The sequence below is a fragment of the Diaphorina citri genome, unplaced genomic scaffold (genome assembly GCF_000475195.1).
Source record: "Diaphorina citri unplaced genomic scaffold, Diaci psyllid genome assembly version 1.1 scaffold1254, whole genome shotgun sequence".
In the NCBI taxonomy this organism is placed as follows: domain Eukaryota; kingdom Metazoa; phylum Arthropoda; class Insecta; order Hemiptera; family Psyllidae; genus Diaphorina; species Diaphorina citri.
Window position 1 is genome coordinate 22798 of NW_007378683.1, and position 18648 is coordinate 41445.

Here is an 18648-nt window from a genome sequence, read left to right on the forward strand (position 1 = left end):
GACCGTGTGAGGGACACCTTGGTGGTTTAAGTACGCCCTCTTCCGTTTCGTCGTTGAAGCTCAAAATGACAACAAACAAACAATCTAAACATAAACATAACCTCACTTTTTCCTTTCAGTTTCGCTTTTCTACGGAAACTAGGTAAGAAAATATTTGACGATTTTAACTTTTTTATCCATCTTTATCCCATTAAATAGCCTTAATCCGATGATTTTTCCTGTAGATCCTTAATCTCGACACTCTCAACTTTAAAACAAGGTCGGTATCGATTAATTTGGACTTTTTGGGGATGAACAAATTCAAATTTTAACAAGTTGGCATCTTCGGTTCCACAGTAAAAGTTCGGGGTTAATTCGTTCATTCTGAGTTTCAGTTTCAATTCTTTAGCTTATATTTCAAATTCCGTCCGAGTTGAGAAATTAGACCCATTTCAGTCGATTGTAGTTTACTCCAACGGGAAAAGGGTGATTCACTTTACAATATATCAACAAAAAGTCAACTCTAATTTGGTACCTGCTCAAATCTCCCCACCTCTGACCCATATTTCTGATTTTTAATCATCACCTATGTAATTAATTTACTTCTGCTCTCCAGGATTTAATCCAAGATGGGTCGTGTTATCCGTGCCCAGCGTAAGGGAGCTGGTAGTGTGTTCAGATCACACAACAAACACAGAAAGGGAGCTCCCAAGCTCCGATCTCTGGACTTTGCCGAGAGACATGGATACTTGAAAGGAGTTGTCAGAGTAAGTACAGAGTGTTTTCTCAAGCTTAATAAATCCTTCCAGTGATTTTCCTGTGATTAAATTAATTCCAGACCGTAAATCTGACAAGTTCTTTGATGTACTTTTGCCAAATTTCATCTATATTAACCCTTTATTTCTCTCTCTACTTTTCATTATTGGAGTTCAAATGCTTGCATAATAAATGAAGAATTTTTGAACCAAACCCCTTTTTCTAACCCAGGTTCCAGATGTGATTTTATCAATGTAAAGTGAGTTTACACCAGGGAACGACATTTGTGACAAGAATTAATGCTGAATCCATCCCTTTCCCTGTTTCTGAATTATATTGCAAATGTTTTCCATCTTTCAGGATATCATTCACGACCCAGGTAGAGGAGCTCCATTGGCTGTCGTCCACTTTAGAAACCCGTACAAATTCAAGACCAACAAAGAGCTGTTCATTGCCCCCGAAGGCATGTATACAGGCCAGTTTGTGTACTGTGGAAAGAAAGGTAAGATTGTCATGATTTAGGTAGGTACATACCTTCCTTGAGAGCAACATTTTCTATCATTTAAACCCTCACCCTCATTTTGATCTAGAAATCCAGAATCACAAAATAGTAAAGTACCTATAATGAAATAGAGGAACAGAATAGAATATACCTTGTTTATCCTGCTGGAATGGAACTCTAAAGTCCCCTTACCACCACAGATTAACCAAATGTAAAGGATTGATTGAGTTGCTCTTTTTGAAATGCAATATAGCCAATTATTGATTAGAAACTTAAATTTAAAGCTGATATTGGGACCCCAGCTTTTATTGAGAATTTTGTGATGTTTATAGGTTAAATACTTTACTTGATTTACTCCTAACCTTCTCAATCTTTCTCTTACAGCCACCCTACAGATCGGTAATGTGATGCCTGTCGGAGGAATGCCCGAAGGAACCATTGTGTGTAACTTGGAAGAAAAAACCGGTGACCGAGGTCGGCTAGCCAGAGCTTCGGGCAACTATGCCACAGTCATTGCTCACAACCCTGACACAAAAAGGACCCGAGTCAAGCTGCCCTCAGGTAACTATTTTGTACCTAAAAAAAAAAAAAAAAACTAACTGACTGCATGTTATTTTAGTTTTGACAAGGAAGTGTTTTAGACACAAACTATTAATGTTAATTAAGATCAATGCACTCATTTATTATAAACTACTAATGTTGATCAAGATAAAATGCACTAGTTTAGGATGAGAAAGAAGCCTTGCTATTCTCTTTATTTATTTCTCAATTTTGAATAAATAATCATTCAATTTTCTCTGTGTCCTTCATTTCTTTTTATTTATTTCTCAATTTTGAATTAATAATCATATAATTTTCTCCATGTCCTTCATTTCAGGTGCCAAGAAAGTGATCCCATCCGCTAACCGAGCCATGGTTGGCATCGTAGCCGGAGGCGGTCGTATTGACAAGCCCATCCTGAAGGCTGGTCGTGCCCACTACAAATACAAGGCCAAGCGTAACTGCTGGCCCAAGGTACGAGGTGTGGCTATGAACCCCGTTGAGCATCCCCACGGAGGTGGTAACCATCAGCACATCGGTAAAGCTTCAACTGTGAAGAGAGGAACGAGTGCAGGTAGAAAGGTAAGTGTGCTTCTGTTGTATATTCAGGGTTCAAGTCGTATTTAAATCACAAGTAATTCATCTAGCAAACAGCAATTAAAGGGGAAATGACATTTGATGTTCTGAAATAATTCATTTTCACTCCTAATATCATTTGGAGGTAGTATGTAAATGGTATAGTGCACCTGCTTTGTAAGTGCTAGGTCTCATGCTTTTCCCCCCACTCAGGGCAAAACTATATCCTAAATGAATAAGGTTTATTGCTCAAAGAAGCCAGCTTTCCCACATCCTAAGGTGGAGTGAAGGTATATTATGTCCTGTCCCCTTTTTGAATTTTGGACTAGAAGATCTCAGTTGTTACTGCTCTGGCCCATTCAATGAAAAAAAAAAAAAAAAAAAAAAAAGTTGTGGCTCTTAGGTATAATAAAAATAAAAATGACATGAAAAAACAGTCTGAGCACAGAGAGCAGATCAGCGTCTAGCTAGGGGACTATAAACAGGAAGTAGACTAGTCCAAATTTCCTCATGCTATATCAATAGCAAAGGTTGAGTGCAAAGGGCATCCCACTCGGATGAGGAAGAAGAAGAACTCGAAGAGGACAAAGAAGAAGGAAGAGTGGAGAAGAATAAGTATTAGAAGAAAAGGGGGATGAAGAAAAAGTTGATAAAAAAAAGGAAAGAGAAAACACCACGAAAATTAGGAAGAGGAAGAAAGAGAGGATTAATAAAAAGGAGTGTAAAAAGGGAATTTATCAGATTTTATGACAAGTTTGTGTGTTTAGTTGATAAATAGTTTATAGGTAAGAAGCATGTTCGTAAGATGCAGTTATAGTAAATCAGGAGATACCGATAAAATAAAGATAAAATCCTGCTTATTATACAAATGCATCACGAATTCTAGGAGAAGAGACAATTCTATTCTATTCGATTCAATTCTATTCTCCATACCTATCTCTATTGTTTTTATGTAATTTACGACACCTATATTAGCCACACCTAAGATCATAGGTTGATAGGTTTCTGATGCCATAGTAGGTCTTACCTACTGTGTGGTAAGCCAAACAACTTACCCACTCACCTACCCAATAGGTACTTAAATATCTATATGTATCTACCTAGTTACAGTGATAACCGTAGTATAATTTTATGTGGCAACTATAAGCCTGTGGAGCGTGGATTAAATTACCAATAATACCTTAGAGGTGGGGAGAGGGGGTTTTCCCTGGTAATATAATCATTAATCTTGGATAGGTCTAGTTATAGGGTGCCACCTGTAAAAACTGACCATCGAAATGTCAGCCAATTACCTACATTTCTCTTTCTATGGGACTTGGAACAAATTGATGAGAACAGAAAAAGAAGGAGGACATTTTTAAGGCCCTACACTGGGAAAAAAAACTAGGGTGCCGGCAGCCTAATCGGGTGACTGGGTTCCGGCACTCTTATGTTGAACTCTATATCGGGAAGCTCGACACTATAATATGTATAGCATTAAAACAGCCTAAATCAGGGGAAGTAACCCAATAATATCGAGTTCTTCCACCCTATACTTGTGGCACGCTGTCACGCCTGTCACCATTCTTTTCTTCTCCAGTGTAAAGCGAAGGAGTGTGGTAAAAAGGAGCCGTTGGACGTCCGAGCTGGCTTTATAACATTCTTTTTTTTTCAAGAGGTTTGACAGAGGGAACTGTAACTGCTATGGTCTTATCGTCCCGAAATCGAAGAGAGAAGGAAGACAGGCATTACAGATTGGTCTGATTGCTGCTAGACGTACTGGTAGAATTCGTGGAGGTAAAACTGAGACCAAGAAAGACGATTAGATACTCCACTGACAACCTCTTCTTATCTGTTGACTTATTTTCCATCATGCTATATTATACAAATAAAAAAAAATCTTGTTTATACTCAACATTTGGTTGTATTTTTCTGTGTCACACTGTTAACTTTTAGGGTAGTGCATCTACCTTGTAAGTGCTAGGTCGCGGGTTCGATTCCCACCCACTTTCTATTGAGATGATATGACAGGTACTATCAAGACATTGTTAGGGATGATAAGACCTCAGCAGTTTCCTGTCAAAACTGTTGGAAAAAAAAAATCAAAGAAGGTGGTAGGTGGTATTAAATAAATAAATATGAACTCTGGTATATTTTCATCTTTACATCCATCCATCCATCCATCCATCCATCCATCCATCCTACTTTAATGAATGCTGAATGCCCTTTGAGTTTAAAGTTAATCCAGCTGGAAACAACCTGATTAAGACTTACATCAAAGTATGGCTTAGGTATTTTTTTTTTTTTTTTTTTTTTAAGAGGTTTGACAAGGGAACTGTTGATTGCAAGCTCGTTTATTTTTCCTACGAGCACATCATGTAATATGGAAGTTGATTCAATTATAATTATTTATCATTCATTGTGTTAACAAAAGTCATGTTATGATACAATGGAGGAGTTGCAAATGGGTAAAAATTATAAATAAATGGTCAATTCCTATGTAAAAAGTTGGGAAATTCCAAATCTGAGGTCAAAACTCCGAAAAAATAACTGTAAAAGGTCGAAAATTCAATTTTTATAATGAAAGAGTTCAAAGATTTGTGACGAGATGTGCGTCACGAAACATAGTAATTAATGTCTTACCACTTACCTTGTAAAAATATGCGCATCAAACCAACAAAATGCGCACTTATGTTGAGCAAATTGCGCTAAATTTGCAATCACGCAGACCCACGGTGTGAAAATTTGCGCATCAAAAGAAATCTTAGAAACTAGAAACCATAGGGCGGAAATAGAACCCGCGCTCTAGCACTTACAAGTTAGACACTCTAGCTGGCTAGGCTGGCTCACAATCCCCTTTGCCTTTGCAAGATGAACGAAATATGTACCTACCTATACCTAGATTCCTAGAATGAAAATAAATTAAAATAAATGACATGTGGAATAAAACGAGATGATAAAATGAATGAATAGGAAGGCAGGTATGAAGAAGAAAATTTTCCGTGAAGGCATGAGAAGAATTTGCAAAGAAGAATAGATGTGAGGAAGTTAAGGAATAAATGAAGAGGAGGAAGAGAAAAAGTTTAGGTTTAGAATAAGGAGAGAGGGATAAAGAAAAAGAGGAGTGGAAGAAGAAGGAGGAGGAGGAAGAGAAAGAAAATAGAAAGGAAAAAAGATGATGAAGGAAAAGAAGAAGAAGGAGGAGGAGGATGAAAAGATGGAGAACAGACCACTATCGGTTGCTTAATCTTCATTGAATACGAAGAAGGAAGGAAGGAGAAGAAGAAGAATCATTAAGAAGAAAGAGAAGACTCGGACGGAATAAGAAGAAAGGAAGAAGAGAAGGAGAAGAGGAGGGAAGGAGCAATAACCATCAAGTTAATGATCATGAGCCAGAATGGGAAAACTTTAGGCTCGAGAAGAAAAATGCCAACCCCATCTGAACATGAGAAAAGGCAAAGAAGAAGATGACATGAAAGAACAAGAAATATTTAGTCCTATTTGACTGGCTCTAGTGTAATGGTCAATATACCTGCCTGGTCATCAGGAGGTCATAGGTTCAATCCCAGCTAAGATGCATTTTAGCCTCAGCAATGAGGCCAGAAAATCAAACCTACAAAAACGATACAACCTTGCACTCTAGCAGACAGTTGCATGACTCCAGTGTGAGAGGTCTCATGGGTTTAACTACCAAACCTATCTAGAGAGGGGCAAAGACCCCTCTTAAAATAAATGGTAAAACAAAACCTCTTTCAGTTGCTCTCTAGTTCACATAATATTACACATTCCATTTGTAGAGAATGTAGAGATGCGCAAAGAGTGAGTGAGTTTGAAAATAGTAAATTACTTATGTCACTGGACAACTCAGTCCATGAGTTAGATCCTAAAATACAACTCCCCATGGTCATAGGGAGTTAGGATCTAACTCATTTATTGAAGGTACCAGCTGCCTAGTCAGTCTGACTTATTTATTTTTACAACTAAAACACTCAGCATGGGTTTCAACAACCTTCTTTTTAGTCCCCTGTTAGCATAACATCCCTGTGAAGCCTATACATATCAAATGGAACTCAACAGGCTGTTAGCTTAACAGGCCTTCTAGAGTAATCTAGAGGCTATATAAATATTGGTGAAACTGACCATCAGTCCATTTTCTTTCCAGAAGGTTCTATGCTCATAATGTTTGGGCAATTGTCCTTCAGACAGCATTAGTTTATTGAATAGATTACCTAGTTCCTTTATATAACTCACTCAAACACTCACTCTTAACACATTTCTAGTATCTACTGCAGTGGTGTCCAATCCTCAAATACAGCATGTGTTCAGACAAAAATTTCAAACACCGAGTCCGTGGCTCCTCAGGATGCCACACTCGATGTGTCACCATCCCGCACCTCTTCGTCTTCCGAAATATTTGTCGACACTACCGATGAGTTGGTTTCCGACAGGACAGCTCCCTTGGGAATGTTGAACTGACGCTTCAGAATGTAGATCTTCTTATTGGAGAGACTGATAATGTAACAATGTTCAGGATAAGTGACTGTGGAATAGAAAGAAAAGTTTTTACAACAGGGCAAAGGTCCTCTTTTTTGTAACATGAAAAGGAACACAATCTGTACAAATTTCAAGTGTGTTTTTTATTGCCCCCAAAAAACATAAATTTTATCATACCATAAAAAAGTGTGATAAAATAAAACCAGCTTGCTATCAACTTATCCAGGGAAATATTCCTTTAATTAACTGATGGAGGGTAGCATGTCTGCCCTGAAGGAATATATCCTTAACAGATAAGGTTTTTTCGTGGAATGGTTCGCTTTCTCCTATCCTGTCTTCATTCTCTCTTTACTTTGGGGATGATAAAATCTTAGTGTCAGTTCCATCTATCAAACATCAAAATAAACTTACTAGTAACCTCAGAGGAAAACTTACTAGTAAGCTGGTTATAGCCATGGGTGTGCGGTGGAATGGAATCAACCAAACGTAGAACATTGGTGATCACAGTGGCAGTGTGCTCAGAATTTTTCAATTCTCCGTCAGACTGTAGAAAAGAATAACAATTACTAAGAAGGCTGTAGAGATTCGTAGATTCGTAGTAGCTTAACCCATCCTTTAGGGCTGTTTACCCCTACACCTAAGCCTCGGAGTGGGCTTTTTGTGTTTGGAGTTAAGCTGCTATCCCCGAGCCTTGATGGAACCTCGAAGCACCCTCACTGGTATATTTCAACCTCCTCAGTTTCTCTAAAATTCACCTGCAGCAGCTCTAGAAAGTCCGCACAATCAGGTTTATTCCAGAGAAAAGCTGTGAGTCCATATATTACTCCATTAAGAGGATACCAAGAGGTGCCATCCAGGCTAGAGGGCTTGGCTCAAGACCTCCGAACCGAAGGGGGCTTGAGGGATTTAGAGTCTGCTCTCGGGGGGCCTTGATGGAACCTAGAAGCACCCTCACTGGTATATTTCAACCTCCTCAGTTTCTCTAAAATTCACCTGCAGCAGCTCTATAAAGTCCGCACAGTCAGGTTTATTCCAGAGAAAGCTGTGAGTCCATATATTATTCCATTGAGAGGATACCAAGAGGTGCCATCCAGGCTAGAGGGCTTGGCTCAAGACCTCCAAACCGAAGGGGTCTTGAGGGATTTAGAGTCTACTCTCGGGGGGCCTTGATGGAACCTAGAAGCACCCCCACTGGTATATTTCAACCTCTTCAGTTTCTCTAAAATTCACCTGCAGCAGCTCTATAAAGTCCGCACAGTCAGGTTTATTCCAGAGAAAGCTGTGAGTCCATATATTATTCCATTGAGAGGATACCAAGAAGTGCCATCTAGGCAAGAGAGCTTGCTCTGGGGTCTGATGAGGGATATTCAGGTACATAATTATGTCGTCGTACCCTACTTCCTGAGACGGACTTGACCATAGTCCCATCCAGGTACCCTCAAAAGAGCCAGTGTTATTGTCTGTGGCTTGACAGGGCTGGTTTTGTCGCAGTTTTACGTCCTGTCTCCATTTCTAGTGTTGTAATTGTGCTTAGAAGGCTGTAGGGAAAAGATAGTCAAGTGATTGAACAATGGTCAAGGCACTCTCCTCGTAAATAGAAGGGCAGAGGTTTGAAACCATCATGGACACAGAATTTTATTCTCTTTATATTCGAGACCAACCTCAGTGGTGCGCTGGTTAGCACAGTGGACTCTGAATCTGGAGGTTGCTGTTCGAGTCCAAGCCAAGTCATAAAATCAAGTGTAGTATATTAAGCAGGGAACAACATTTGTGACAAGCATTTATGCTCAACACAATTAAAATTCCTATTTGAGACTTTGGCTGGGTAGGTAATTGAGTACTACAAGCATTGAGGGTTTTGTGAAAAGAGATAACTTACAGCAAGTACTGCTCCTTCATGGTTGAGAATCAAGTATCCCAGCTTGTCTTCCACATTTTCAAACACCATTATGACTTCTTTTGATAGCTCGGGGCTGGGAAAGTTCCTTTAGATAGCTTGGGGTTGGGAAGTACCTTTGGCGTTTTGATTACCTACCAGTAAATCCTAGGATTACTGTTGTAAGTTTAGTATAATAAAGCTTGTTCTCTGTCACAATAATTCACTTTCAATCCAACTTTATTCTTATTTGCTTTTTGCTTTTTTCCCTAGATCCCTAAAATTTCAAAATTTCGCGCCTGAAAGTGCTCAGCTGTGATTAAAAAGATCTGTTCACACGGCGCACGATTCTCAATCACAGAAAAGTATGGCACATTGCATATCTAAAATATTTTTACGGCGTACACAGGTTACATTTTTAGCTAAATTCCTGTTGGACAACCGGTGCCGATAGCCAGATAACTAATACGTAATACGAGTACCTAGGTATAACGTTGAATACACCAATTCCTGACGGATCACTAATGTTAAGCAAAATTCTGTGTGGTTGGTAATCTGATGAAGTTATTGTCTGAGGCATCAAGTTTTAGTTATTGTCTATTGTCTATTGTTTTTTTTTTTTTTTTTTTTTTTTTTTTTTTTTTGGTAAGAGGAGATCAGTTTATTTACAGAAAAAAAAATATAATTTATGACACAGTCAATTTTTTTTTTTTTTTTAAAATTAAAAATAGTCAATAAAGAATAATTTTCATTATGAGAGGTAAAAGTTTTGAACTAAGAAAGTATATTAACAACATTTTTGTCCTAAACGGGTAAGGTTCGTTCTCGGAACGGCTGGGTTTCTCCTACTCTGTCTTCCCTCTCTTTCCGCTTTCGGGACGATAAGACCTTAGCAGTTACTGTTCCCTTTCTCAAACCTCTTCTTAAAACTTTTTAGTTTTTTTTTTTTCTCCTTGTAGGTACCTAGTACCTACCTACTTATGTGCTAGCTAAGTCATGGGTTTGATTGCCGCTCAGGGTGAACTTTATCCTCCACAGATAAGCTTTGTTCTAGGAACGGATGTCTAGTGTTAGGTTGTTAACCTAAACATTATTTTTCTATAGATACAAATTTTCTATCTCCTGTACCTACCTACAAAGTCCATTTTTTAAATCTAAGAGATCAGTAAAGTTTCACAGTCAGTTAATAGATAAAAAATAGAAAGTAATAAAATAACAATGTGTGTATCTGTGCCTGCATCAATATAAAATGCACTTGTTTGCCACGCAGAAAGTTCCGGGTTCGATTCTCAGATTCGGATAAAAAAATGACAAGGGACACATTTTGAGTAAAATTTTATCTTATTGCTTGAAAAAATTTCAATTGCCAAGTCAATTCCTTCATGAGGGGCATTGCTATCAATTTTTTCTCTCTGTTCCTCTCTCTCTCTCTCTCTCTCTCTCTCTCTCTCTCTCTCTCTCTCTCTCTCTCTGCCAGTCTAGTTAGCTTGGAGGGTAGCGCGTCTGCCTTGTAAGCGCCAGGTCGTGGGTTTAATTCTAGTTCTCGGAACGGCTGGTTTTCTCCTATCCTGTCTTCCTTCTCCCTTCCATTTCGGGACGATAAGACCTTAGCTGTCTTCTCCACATTTTGTTGAATACACAAAATTGCCTCTTTTCCTCTCACTCTCGAGAGGAGGAACATTACCTCAAGGGAAGGAAACTTCCCTCAAGAGAGGAAAAATTCCCACAAGAAAGGAAAAATTCCCTCAAGAGAGGGAAAATTCCCTTAAGATAGGGAAAATTCCCTGAAGAAATGTAAAATTCCGTCAAGAGAGGAGAAAATTCCCTCCTTCCCCCTACCATCCAACTTAAATTCACTCCTAAATCTGTTTGGTTTCCACCATGGAGTTCTGTCTCTTCTCTTCCATCCCCTCCACATGCACGTAGTCCGAATAGTTATTATTATTACTATTCCCAACCTTCCCGCCCCCTCCCAAGTCCCAATCCCCACTCGCGCCGAAACCCGCGCCGCGCGACGTCGCGGCATAATCGCGGAAATCGCCGCCCGCGGCATACGCATCACCACGACAACACACGTAACACAGACAGCACGTATACGCGGTAGACGCGGCGTAATTCGTGATCAGAATCCGCTTAAACGCGTCGCGAAACTCCTTATTATAAATAGAGTAGATGATTGGGTTAAAAGCAGAGTTGGAGTAGCCCAGCCAGGTAAGGATCTTGAACCAATAGCCGGGTATGCACGTCTTGCAGAAGGCCGCAATGATGTTGACGCAAAAGAACGGGACCCAGCACAGGAGGAAGGTGCCCATGATGACACCTACGGTGATGGCGGCCTTATGGTCGGACACGTGATAGGGGGAGGAGGTGGTAGTAATGTGGAGGGCGGGGGAGGGGCGAGGGAGGGAGGAGGAAGAGGGGAGGGGACGTGTTACGGCTCGGATGGACTTGACGTGCTTCTGAGCGTAGCAGTAGAGACGAAGGTAGATACCTGACGGAAGGGCAGAATAGAAGGGGTTTACAATTAGAATTTGATGGTACAGAAATTGAATTTTATCCTAAACAGATGAGGTTCGTTCTCGGACCAGTGGGCTTTCTCCTGTCCTATCTTCCTTGGAGGGCAGGGCGTCTGCTAGGTCGCCTGTTCAATTCCCGCCCGGCTCAAGCTTTACCTTAAACAGATAAGATTCGTTCTCGGAACGGCTGGTTCTCTTCTACCCTATCTGCCTTCTCTCTTCGCTTTCGGGACCATAAGACCCTAGCAGTTAGGTACAGTTCCCTCTACCAAACCTCTACTAAAAAATAAGTTAAGCATTTCTGTGCGTGGTTGGTATCTGGCTATCTGGATGGTTTATCACCATAAGAAAAGAGATCTAACGTCTTACCCAGCATGACAATACACGGCACATAGAAGCTAATACAGGAGGACACCACGGCGTACGTCGGTGTCAGGTCCAGAGCACAGGTAGGCAGTTCCCCCTCATATAACTCGACCGGTACCGGAGGCCGATGAAGGCCGAGGCTGATGGGAACGAAGGAGATGAGAGCGGCCAGAAGCCAGATGCAGGCTATCGTCCCCACGGCCACCTTACGGGTCACCCAACGAGAGTATCTGTACAGAGAGAACATCAGAGAGTATTAGGGTAGAAACATACTACTCACGTCACGTGAGCTCACGTGACGTTAAGGCAGTGTGGCCAGGAGCCAGATGCAGGCTATGGTCCTCACGGCCACTTTACGGGTCACCCAACGAGAGTATCAGCTGTAAGGGAGAACATCAGAGTATGTAAGGTTGTGGTTATGTACCGGATTGAGATGAGACAGGACTAGGTGAGACAGGATATTGTTTCTACAGTTTGGCATGGGAGTGGTAACTTAAAAACAAGGCAAGTATACCAACTTTGCCTATCTCAACCCGGTACATAACCACGGCATAAGGGTTGAAAGTTAGAAACACACTATCATAACGTCACATGAACTCATGGGGAGTCAGAAAGATGTAGTTCAAAGTTTTCCCATAATGTTGCATGTAATGCCATTCAGGACAGTCCAACTATCATCACATCACGTGAGCATCTTTCTGACTCTCCATGAGTTCACGTGACGCGACGTGATGGTAGTGTGTATCTACCTTTAGGACCATTTCACATCTAGACTCCAAAATGTAGGTTGCAGTTTTGTGTTCTATTCACCTCTTTTCTTCCCCTCTAAAAGTTAAGGTGATAAGGTGTATATGTATATAAGGAATCTTAACTTCTTGCTCCTCCTTCCTTTTCATCTTTCTCCCTTCTCTCTTTTTCTCTTCCTCCTCCTTCTTCTCCCTTTCCCTCCTCTTCCTTCTTCTTCTTCTTCTCCTCTTTCATATCTAATCTCAATATAAAGGGAAAGCTAACGTAATAACTGGGGCTCTGTTTACCCAACGATGTAACTCAATTTTTCCTCAACACTTTTCTTTCCCACCCCTTCCCATTATTCATACCTGTCTTCCTCCTTTTCAACTCATTCTCTTCTCTTACACCTCTGTTCCCTCTTCTATTACAAGTCTCTTCCCTCTTGCCCTTCTTTTCTCTTTTTCCTACACCGCTCTTCTTCTTCTCCTCCATCCTTATTTACATCTCTTTTCCCTAATATCTTCCTCTACCCTTCCCCTTTTCTGACAGCTCTCTTTCCCTTTCCTCCCATTATTTACCTCTCTTCCTTACTTCCTCTTTCCCTTTTCTTTCCAACACTTTCAATCCCTTCTTACCTCAGTGGGTCTTTGATATGTACCTATGATCCGGCCATGAACTCACGTTAGTGGGCCTCGCCTGAGTGGGCCGTTAGTGGGTCTTACCGGAGTGGGTCTTTGATATGTAGGTACTCACATTTTAGTGGGCCTTACCTGAGCGGGTCTTTGATATGTATGTACCGGTCCAAACTGATGGCACACAGATTCAAAATGGAGGACGTTGAGCACATGACGTCGAACGCAATCCAGGTATCACAGAACTGAGGTCCAAACATCCAATAGCCTGTGGAATACGGAAAATGATATATCTAGTATTATCAAATTCTAGTATCTACCTATTACAATCTTCTTCCAAGCTTCCAACTCCGTGAGATATGTAGGTGCCATGCCGTGAGATAGGTGCCATGCCTATCTCACGGACACGGAAAGTAAGTAAGTATCTTCTTCCTCCTCGCCCTTTCCCGTGTACAGACGGGGTCGGCGTTTTTCGTCAGCCTCTCAATCAGCCCTATGGTGATTGCTTTGAACTGACATACCTATTTGAATTTGGCTACAAAAAGTGGATGCCCTCCCCACTCATCCTTTCCTAATGTCTTTAGCAAGGGAAGTTTCAGGCTGGTATCCTCCCTGTTTAAAGTACTCCAGCGAGACCAATGTCGTGAAATGTCTTTTTAATTCTAAATCAGATCTCTTCCTTTTCCGCTCCCCATAAGAGGTAAAATTGGAACAAGCGATCATTTATAATTTTATTCCCAAAAAGGAAGGGATATGGAACTGGGCTAGGGTCGAGGGTCCGGGCTCCCACTTACCTAACAAATCGTTGACTAACGCGAAAGACATGACTAGGGCGGCCACAAAGAGGTCCGCTATGGCCAGTGAGGCCAAGAACAGGTTGCCTATCCTCCTGAGGCCGCGGTCAGTATAGATGGCAGCACACACCAGGATGTTACCGGCTATGGACAGGAAGATCAGGAGCGACAGGAACACTCCTGGCGGAGGAGAAGAGAACTAAAGGTTAGTATCACGTGACGGTGAGGTGGCGGTGTACGTGTTAAGTTCCAATCTTTGAAATCAGCGATTCTCAACCGGGGTAGTAATGGTACACATCAATCTAGGTATGGGTACCCGGTACTCATTATGATGGTGGTGGGGGCTCGTGAGATTGAACCCGGGCACCCAAGGGGTACGCGGGTGAAAAAAAAGGTTGAGAACCGCTGTTTTAAATAATGAATGAAGTAAGGGAAGTGACCCAATATTTAATTAAGATTGACAATTTCTGCTTGACATAAGTTTACTACTCAAATAAATAAATAAATAATTAAACGTGAAATCCGAAGAGAAAATATAGCCAAGCTGAAACTGAGAGAAGGTTGAAGGAATTAAGATTCAGCAGGCACGAAAAACTGGGAATGCAGACTTGGCCTTTGTTTTCTGATCTCACCACTTTTATAGGCCGACATTTTTGGATAGGAACTTGGCCTTTTTTTTCACATTTGTGTTTTTGTGGGGTTTTTATTAAGCAATGTCTTTTGATGTGACATTATGAACTATGTTCTTAAGCCTATAAAATATACGAGACCTTGTTTAGACTCCTGGGGTAAAGGGACTTTTCAGTCTCATTCGAGCAGGATAAACAAGGTAACAAGTTCTATTCTATTCCATTCTATTCTACCTTACTCTGACTAAATTGTAAACTATCCTTATTTCTAGGCTTGCCAAACGTCCCGAATTGGCCGGGACAGTCCCGAATTTCAGGGGGTGTCCCGGCGTCCCGTTCAGTTTTTCATTTAATGTTGACATGTCACACGTCCCAGATCAGTGGTTCGTAACCTATTGCCCTTAATACGTTTGGTACTTGTTCAGAAGTCACGTCAATTTAAAATTGCTGAAAGGAGCTGTCACAAATCAGCAGTGACCAGTGTTGTTATAGGGTTAGGTTAAACACAAAAAGAAGCTTTCTTCTTCATTGTCGTGGCTCCTGAATAGTTTTTTTCAGAGGTTTGATAGAGGGAGCTCTAACTGCACTGAGGTCTTATCGTCCCAAAAGGGAAGAGAGAAACAAGGCACAGGACAGGAGGAAGCCATCAGCCGGTCCGAGAAATAACCTTATCTGTTTACTATAAATTCCGCCCCGGGTGGAAATGAAGTTTGTAACTTAGCGCTTACGCTTACAAGCAAGACGCGCCGCCCTCCTAGCTAACTAGGCTGAACAGTCCAAGGTGGCAAGGTTTACGTGGGATCTAGTGGATTGGAACACATCACATGCCTTCAGGCACACTCCATTTTATTACTAAATACGTTTATATTAGACAACCTAGGTTATAAGGTTATGAAATAGATAGCTACAAAACTTATTACCTTTATATGATACAATGGATACACGTTCCGGTTTTGATCTTATCCGACTCGGGTTTCGTCCATCTCCGTGGACTTCTTGTTTCCTTGAAGTTTCCTTGAAAAAGTCCACGGAGATGGACGAAACTCGAGTCGGATAAGATCAAAACCGGAACGTGTATCCATTGTATCATATAAAGGTAATAAGTTTTGTGTTACCTACCTATTTCATAACTTTACACTCCATTTGTCAACTTGCCCTTGGGATCAATTTAATTTGAAGAAACCATTCATTACTGATGACACTTGTAATGAAACAATAAGTTGAAACGTCATTGTTCAACTGCTAAGGTCTTTAATGACGGGGGGTTTAAAAAATAGTAAAAAAAACCCCTATAGGGGTTTTTTTTTTCAAGAGGTTTGACAGAGGGAACTGTAACTAAGACCCTCTTATAGTCCCGAAATCGAAGAGAGAAGGAAGACAGGATAGGAGAAAGCCGAAAGCCAGCCGTTCCGAGAACAAACATTATCCCATTAGGAATCGAACCCGCGGCCTAGCGCTTACAAGGCAGACGCACTACCAACTAAGCTAACTAGGCTGGCCCCCTAGGGTTTGATATTAGTGGTCCTCCACCTCTAAAAATGTTAAGAACCTCTGTCCTCGTTACTAACACGTTCTCGTCAGCAGCAGCACGTTATTTGAGATGAGAGGCTCATAATCTGTCTTCATATTTTCATTCCAACCTGACTGACAATCTAAAACACATTTTTTTTTTACTTTTACTTTCTTCTCAAACTTAATTTCCTCTTGAGAAGCAAACACCAGTGGTGACGGTTGAGGGTTTGATATGTCAGCGGTTGAGGGTTTAATATGTCAGCGGTTGAGGGTTTGATGTGTCAACGGTTGAGGGTTTGATGTGTCAGCGGTTGGATTTGTAATGCCAACCTTGTAACAATTTTATTTAAATTAATACAAATATACTATATCTATCTAATAAAAAAATATGAAAATACCTATCTATCAAAACTTTTTGTTCACCCTTTAAGATTGTACAACATGAAAACCAGAATTTCTCAAGTCCCCCTACTGTACACTTTTTAATAAAAAATATGAAAATATCTAACGAAACTTTTTGTTCACCCTGTAAGGGAATACATTATACTTTTTAATGAAAATATTATCCAAACTTTTGAAGGTTAGATTAGTGGAAGAATTTGGGAAAGGAGGAGGAGGAGGAGGAGGAGTAGGAGTAGGAGGAGGAGGAGGAGGAGGAGGAGGAGGAGAATGTTCTCCCCTCCCCTAAAAGAAGGGAGGAAGGATATCAGGATCGTATTCAAATTAGAAGCATATAAATATCTTTTTTTTTCTTGTATTTCGATCAAGAGTAGTTCACTCCTTTTGCAAAGGAAATTTACTAACGAGGCCCTAATAATGGCGACAAAAATTATTGCCCCGTTAACTGAACTCTAACGTTGACGAAAACTCGTTTCGCTAATTTTGGTTGCAAAAACTCTCTTATGAATCTCTAGGACACCCGTAGCCCTTTTTTTTCTGAAGGATTTTCCAACCTAAACCCTCCGTTCATTCAAATCCCGCTACAGCCAGCCTAGTTAGCTTAGTTGGTAGTGCGTCTGCCTTGTAAGTGCTAGGCCGCGGGTTCGATTCCCGCCCGGGGCGGATTTTATCTATCAGGATCGTATTCAAATTAGAAGCATATAAATATCTTTTTTTTTTTTTTTAAATCCTGAAGGGATATAGGGCTCGTTCTCTGAACGGCTGGCTTTCTCCTATCCTCTCTTCGTTCTCTCTTCGATTTCGGGACGATAAGACCATAGCAGTTACAGTTCCCTCTATTAATTTATTTGAAGAGATGTTTGACAGAGGGAACTGTTAACTGCTAAGAGGTCTTATCGTCCCGAAATTGAAGAGAGAAGGAAGACAGGATAAAAGGAAGCCAGCCGTTCGCCGTTCCTGGAAGGAAAATTATCTGTTTAGGATAAATCCTCCCCGGGCGGGACTCGAACCCGCGGCCTAGCGCTTACAAGGTAGACGCGCTACCAACCAAAAGCTAACTAGGCTGGCTTTTTTTCAGCCTAAATCTGGGCCTGAAAAAGCCAAGATTAGGAAGGAGGCTGCAAAGTTTTTCGGTTTCATTTGAAAATCCAAGCTTGTTTTTCTTTAATTTTGTTGGGGGTTTTTTCAAGTATAACTCAAGGTGTGTGTGTTTGGGGAGAGGTACCTATACGAGTACTTATTTACATCTTTCAGGTATATAGTTCTATCTCTTCTATTTCTTATGTTTATATACCTATGTATTTTGAGTTAACTTCTAGGTACTTACATTTTGTATATAATTAGGTTTTTTTTTATCCTTTAAGTTTAAATCACTACATGAGGTATACAACGAAACCAGACCAAATCACTAAAACACGTGTCTTGGGCTGCTTAGTGATTTGGTCTGGTTTCGTTGTATAACTCATGTAGTGATTTAAAGGATAGGTACATATATATAATATATATATAAAAAATACATATATAGTTTTATCCACCCATAATTTGTTGTGCGATTATGCTCGCGGATTTCGCGATTATGTTCGCGGATTTTGCGATTATGTTCGCGGATTTGGCAATTATGTTCGCGGATTTGGCAATTATGTTCGCGGATTCGCGTCCCGAATCGACATTTTGGATATTTGGCAAGCCTACTTTTCTTACCAATAAAAAGAAGAGATAGGGTGTGGAAATCTACCGCAGGGATAGGCTGAGTTTCAATGGTGATATTCTCATAGTCTAGAATGCCCGAAGTATTGTACCGAAACTCGTCCTGGAGACAGAACACAGGAAAGTCATAATTAATAATTACTAGAAATCATCAAAATAATGTAAAGATGTGTCCACACATAGTCGACGCCGTCGATCGACGAGGTGAAGAGGTAAATCCATGTTGTCGAGGTCGACTGACAATGGACGGCTTCGAACGATTTCAGTCGACATCGATCGACGGCTTTTACTATGTGTGGACACGGACACACATTAACAAATCGCACATCTAATGGAAAAACGTAACTTGTTGAAATTTCAACTTTTCATGAAAATCTTGTATTTTTTTTTAACAGGTGTGACAGAGGGAACTGTAACTGCTACGGTCTTATCGTCCCGAAATTGAAGAGAGAAGGAAGACAGGATAGGAGAAAGCCAGCCGTTCCGAGAACGAATATTATCCCATCAGGATAAAATCCGCCCCGGGCGGGAATCGAACCCGCGGCCTAGCGCTTACAAGGCAGACGCACTACCAACTAAGCTAACTAGGCTGGAAAAGAAAGCTTAGTTAGCTCGGAAGGTAGCGCGGAGTGTATCCTAAACGGATAGGGTTCGTTCTCGGA

At 40.7% G+C, this 18648-nt stretch overlaps 3 protein-coding genes across 3 annotated transcripts in view; 1 reads left to right on the forward strand and 2 right to left on the reverse strand.

Moving 5' to 3' along the window:
- Nucleotides 1–4249, forward strand: LOC103514987 (60S ribosomal protein L8). Its single transcript, XM_008479905.2, has 6 exons — nt 1–142; nt 596–746; nt 1096–1237; nt 1622–1798; nt 2115–2359; nt 4087–4249. The coding sequence occupies exons 2-6, from the start codon at nt 609–611 to the stop codon at nt 4156–4158; spliced, it is 774 nt and encodes a 257-aa protein (XP_008478127.1). The 5' UTR covers nt 1–142; nt 596–608; the 3' UTR covers nt 4159–4249.
- A 1577-nt stretch (nt 4250–5826) lies between these two features.
- On the reverse strand, nt 5827–8972 carry LOC103514986 (ragulator complex protein LAMTOR4). Its single transcript, XM_008479904.3, has 3 exons — nt 8706–8972; nt 7262–7370; nt 5827–6872 (listed from the first exon to the last, which is right to left on the reverse strand). Exons 1-3 carry the CDS (start codon nt 8772–8774, stop codon nt 6691–6693), a joined length of 360 nt encoding a protein of 119 aa, XP_008478126.1. The 5' UTR covers nt 8775–8972; the 3' UTR covers nt 5827–6690.
- A 386-nt stretch (nt 8973–9358) lies between these two features.
- The window catches only part of LOC103514989 (dopamine receptor 1-like), a 37316-nt gene continuing 28026 nt past the window's right edge, over nt 9359–18648 (reverse strand). The window contains exons 2-6 of the mRNA XM_017446452.2: nt 17981–18089; nt 13740–13919; nt 13084–13213; nt 11588–11814; nt 9359–11193 (exon numbers count right to left, since the gene is read on the reverse strand). Coding sequence (XP_017301941.2) covers nt 10562–11193; nt 11588–11814; nt 13084–13213; nt 13740–13919; nt 17981–18089 — 1278 coding nt within the window. The 3' untranslated portion in view covers nt 9359–10561. The remainder of the gene's footprint in view (nt 11194–11587; nt 11815–13083; nt 13214–13739; nt 13920–17980; nt 18090–18648) is intronic.